The sequence below is a fragment of the Phalangium opilio genome, unplaced genomic scaffold (assembly GCF_054372755.1).
Source record: "Phalangium opilio isolate 3A_F unplaced genomic scaffold, DU_Popi_V2 ptg000038l_1, whole genome shotgun sequence".
NCBI classification, from domain to species: Eukaryota; Metazoa; Arthropoda; class Arachnida; order Opiliones; family Phalangiidae; genus Phalangium; species Phalangium opilio.
In genome coordinates this window covers 2380021-2384825 of record NW_028324161.1, presented here as the reverse complement: position 1 = coordinate 2384825, position 4805 = coordinate 2380021, and the positions used below count along the sequence as shown (strand labels likewise).

The 4805-nt window shown below is 37.5% G+C and overlaps 1 protein-coding gene across 2 annotated transcripts; it reads left to right on the top strand.

Moving 5' to 3' along the window:
- The first annotated feature begins 6 nt into the window (after positions 1-6).
- On the top strand, positions 7-2802 carry LOC149682625 (uncharacterized). 2 transcript variants are annotated; one of them, XM_089834268.1, is made up of 8 exons: positions 88-197; positions 262-770; positions 841-888; positions 959-1650; positions 1718-1942; positions 2004-2229; positions 2294-2352; positions 2466-2802. In XM_089834268.1, exons 2-8 carry the CDS (start codon positions 413-415, stop codon positions 2511-2513), a joined length of 1656 nt encoding a protein of 551 aa, XP_089690394.1. In that variant the 5' UTR covers positions 88-197; positions 262-412; the 3' UTR covers positions 2514-2802. The 2 variants fall into 2 exon arrangements, with proteins under 2 accessions (XP_089690393.1, XP_089690394.1); XM_089834267.1 differs by having other exon boundaries at positions 7-770.
- The last annotated feature ends 2003 nt before the right edge of the window (positions 2803-4805 follow it).

Here is a 4805-nt window from a genome sequence, read left to right as displayed (position 1 = left end):
CCTTCAAATATATCATCTCTAACCAAGCGGTGTCATGAAACTGTTTCTCGCGTCTCACGGTATTAAGGAAGTATTTCCCATCTTGAAGAATGGTGTGTTTTTGACTAACATTGTCAAAGAGACGTTATCAAAATTGGCAAACTCAAATCATGTCTTTTGTGTTGGTCTTGGAAACGATTCAAGAGAAATAATAAAAAGTTTAGTGACTACACCAAAACAATTAAGGACAATTGAATACCCCTACCCTCATCTTGCATCTAGCGCTTGTGAAGGGTGGTTTGTTAAACCAGAAAACCAGCCGATTGAAGAAGTCCGAAACTTGTGTACAAATTGTAAATATCTTCGAAGATATCTTAGGGTGTGTGGAAAGCGATGGGAAGAAGCTTTAAAATCTCCAGCTCGATTGAAACGAATGCAACCATCTCACACTTGCCCAACAAAGTTCCTTTCACCTCCAACTCTAATGAAAAAGAAAAAGTTATCAAGCTTCAGACACCAAAATATGAAAATTAAGGCGGCGAAGCTTGCAACTAACTTAAAGGATTTAAAAAAGCCCTTTCATCATGAACAGCATAAAGAAATGATTGAAGTTGTGTCAAAGATAACCAATGACTTTACACCAGAGTTGAATGATGTCTTAAGTCATGAAGAAGGGGCTGATGAATCTGTCAAAGAATGCTACCAACGTCTTAGAGATTCTTGGAACGAAGATTGTGAAACATACTTAAAAAAGGAAAGGGAAGATTTCCTGAACGATCAATCCAGAAATGGTAATAAATATAAATATTGTAATAGGCTAAAATCAACCATCTTAACGACTGTTTTATTTCAAACTTTTAGCTTTTGGATCCAAGGGAAATCAATGGAGCCTGATCACTTATCGCATAGGTGAGTTTTCATTGATAAAATCTCAACTCTTCATGATTAAGAAAGATGTATCGTTTATTCGTCTTTAAAGCATTGGCAGTGGCGTGCAGGAGTAGAGCTCTTCTCAGCTTTAAAATCTTGAATTTACCATCATGGAGGTCTATTCAACGAAAAACCTCAAAAAATCTCGATGAGCCTGGAATAAACCATGCCTATTTGCGCGAACAAAAAGAAACTTACGACATATTTGTGAAGGAACAAATTTTGCTTGGACATGCTGAACCTAAATGTGACGGTGTCTTAGTTCTTGACGAAGTAAAGGTTTGCGGGAAACTCATCTGGAATAGTAAAAATAACCGCCTAATTGGTTTGTCAATGCCACCGGATGAATACGCGTTTCTGGATGATTTATACCAAGAGCTAACGGATGAGAAGGAGATTTCAAAAGCCAATTACATGACGCAATTCCTTTGGCGAGACCTTACGTCAAATTACGATATTATTGGACCCTATTTTTCTTTATCTTCAACTGCTGATGCCCACACAACCTTTGGTTGTCTTTTTAAAGCGCTGAAAGCATTCCAAATTCACGGCTTCAATGTTTCTGGAGTCGTATGTGATGGAGCGTCAGCCAATCTCGCAGTCATAAAACAATGTGTTGGGTTGCAAGGAACTTTTAGCTACATAAACACTGAGAAATTCAACATAAACGTCAACGCTAGTTTCCCGAACCCCTTCAAACTTGGACCGAGTATTCATTTCATCATTTGCCCATCTCACCAAGTAATATTGTTATTACTTAACGCTAAAACAATTGAACTAATCATGGGTATTTATTTTATATTTTCAGCTTAAAAATTTGGTCAACGCATTGTTTGCATCCCATTCTGATCGTGCAAAAGAATTTATCATTGATGGCACAGAGTTTGGTTGGCAACAAATTATTGATTTTGAAAAACGAGACGATCAGCGTAGTGCCAAAAGTATCCCAAGATTTGTTCCAATATTGCTTCAAAGCTATATCGACCGAGATGCTTGGACAAAACTTAACGTCAAACCAGCCCGGATTTTACAGGTGAGGATTTCTAAGTCTAGCATGTAGCTCTTGGTTACCATCTCCATTTCCTTTGATCCAGCAAAATGATGTTCTATCAGAGCTATATGAATATGCCAATCCGAAGGAAGAGAAACCAGATGACGCTCACCAAGTTATGTGCACCTACACATATTTGAAAGCTTGCCAATATTTATTTGAAGATGGAATGCTATCCAGGATGAAAGATAAAAATATTACTAGCCCTACTCTCGAAAATTTAGACATAGGATTGAATTACTTTACTGAATGGCTCAAACAGATTCTCAGTAAGATTGGGGGGTGCGATTCAACATAATTATCGTAATGTTCGGTTTTTTTTTGTTTTGGTAGATGATGACCCAGAGTATAATCCGAGTAACCCTCGTCAAAAGAAATTTCTTTCTTGGCAGGTGTGTGATAGTTTGGTTAGTTGTTTTAGGGATGGAAGATTTATTTTTTCAATTACTTTTCTTAGTTTTTGGCTTCATTTCGACATAAACATTTTACAATATTATGTTTTTAGACTTGGGCTCTTAAGAATAATGGTTTTTCGGATGAAAAGCTTGGCTGAAGAGTTTTTCAAAACATATACGGATGGAAACTATTATTTGTGCCCACTAAGAATCAATGGAAGTGCGGTAGAGACGTTATTTTCGCAATATAAACATAGCGCAGGAGGTAAATTAACAAGCGTTAACTTTAATACATCCCGAAAAAATGTTTTAACAACTCGAGATGTCAAAGGACATCACAGTGGAAAGGGTTATCGCGATGTTCCTTTATATGTACGAGAGGCTTTTGACCAAAAATTTAAGACAAACAAATAAATGAGGTGAAATTTATTTCACTGTATCATTAAAATGAATTATCACATTTTTTGGAATATCACATTCTTTGAAATATCACTTTGAAATGATCACAGATTTTAGACATCTTTTCTTTAAAATTGATAGATAAGTGAGCTGGAGCTCTTTTCTTCCTTTTTCCCAGAGTACTTTCAGACTTTTGTATTAGACTAGTTTTGTGGGTGACTAAGCTATTGGTACCAGCAGTTGGGTTTTTATCTGGAGCATTTCTAGTTGAGGAGTTTTTAGAAACTGCTTTCTTACAGCTTTGTTTAGGAACTTGTTTTTCAGGTACATATGTGGTTGAGGAGTTTTCAGGAAGTTTCTTTTGATTATTTTTCGAAACTACTTGCTTAAAGCTTTTTTTAGGAACACGTTTTGTGGTTGAGGAGTTTTTAGGAACTTTCTTTTCATTATTTTTCATCCCATTTTTAGCTATGACAAAAAGCTCGTCTCTTAATCCGTTTGCACCTTTGAAATTGTAATCCCTAGCTGTTAAAAATTCATTGCAAAGCGCGTGCGTAAATTTTCTTTGCAGTTCTTTCTTAATCAAAAGAGCTTCTTCTCCAGAAAGCAGATTTTCAGAGCAACCCATAAATGTTTCCGTTAATATTCCATCATTGCTTTACACAAAATCTTTAACAGCCTATTCATTAACAAGAACACTGGTTTAACCCTAACCTTAGAAAAGTTGTCTACTTACAAATAATAAGTACATCCACTATTATGACATTACTTGTACAATTTTGTGTCCGTACGCGTCTAACACGCGCTTCTCACAACTCCGTCCTTACTACTCTGTTCAATAATATGAAATATGGATTTAGTTGAGCTTTTGGAATGAAGAGGCCTCCTCTATCTCTAATTTTTATCCCCTCGAAAGTTATTTCGCTTTTTTCCGCAGATGTTTGCCGTATATTTAGTGTGGCTTGGTATAATTTGTTCGATTCCTCCACTTGGTCATCAGATAGGTTTTGAACCTTTCCGGACATGACTCGCCTCTTGCTGGTTCGCCATACTTCACCAATACACCCTCCACCAAGTGTCAAAAGTGATCTCGCGTAATCTTCTTCTTCCTGCAACTAAACATAAACCGTGTCAAACCGCGAACCTAGATATTTGATTAACAAACTTACGGTGGTTTCTTTTAGTTCCGTAACAGGAAGATCTTTACGATTATTCTTTTTTAAACACCAAAATTTAAACACTTCCTCTGCGTAGGTGTGAATTAGTGCAATATAATCATCCTCGTTATACGTCAAGTCCTTTAAAATTTCTTGAAAATTTGCGAAATTCTCTCGAACACTTTGATACCATTCGAACGTTGTTTGCGTGCTTTGAAATTTGGAATCTTTGGTGTTACAGTCTCTCCTTGGTTGGTTTTTACCTCTCCGTGTGACGTAGTCCAGGAGAGGTTCTGTAATGGCCGTGTCTGTGTGTGTGTCTGTGTGTGTGTGTCTGTCCGTTGTTACACCCACGTGACCGCGTTCGCAGTTTGCGAATCGGAGCAAACGTGTTCGCTATTTCCGAACTGCTTTCACAGTCACGGAAATGGCTCCTCTACTTCAGTTCTCACACCACCATCTTCTGGAATTTGTCCATCCCACACGGACACCAGTCTGTTCTTACTGGCTTCTAATCACCACCAGCTTCTGTTCTTTGTCAATCCCACATTGACACCAGTCTGCACTTACACTGGCTACTAACACCACCATGCACTGGTCTTCCGTCTATTCCACATAGACACCAATCTGTATCATTGGCTTCTACTCCATTATCATCGTTTGGTTTTAGGAAATACGCGGCGATCAGCTAGGGTTACGAGAAACGTCTAGCCTCCTTAAGGTGGGATCACCACCAAAGGTTTTCGCAATTGTTTTTTTTCCTTACTATTATAATGGAAACGAATCGTATATATACGCCAAAATTTGAAGAAAGCGGGCAAGAGGGGTACCCTTCACTTTAAACGTCAATATTAGCAAAGTTTGAGATGATAATAGGTATAACTTTATTTTAAA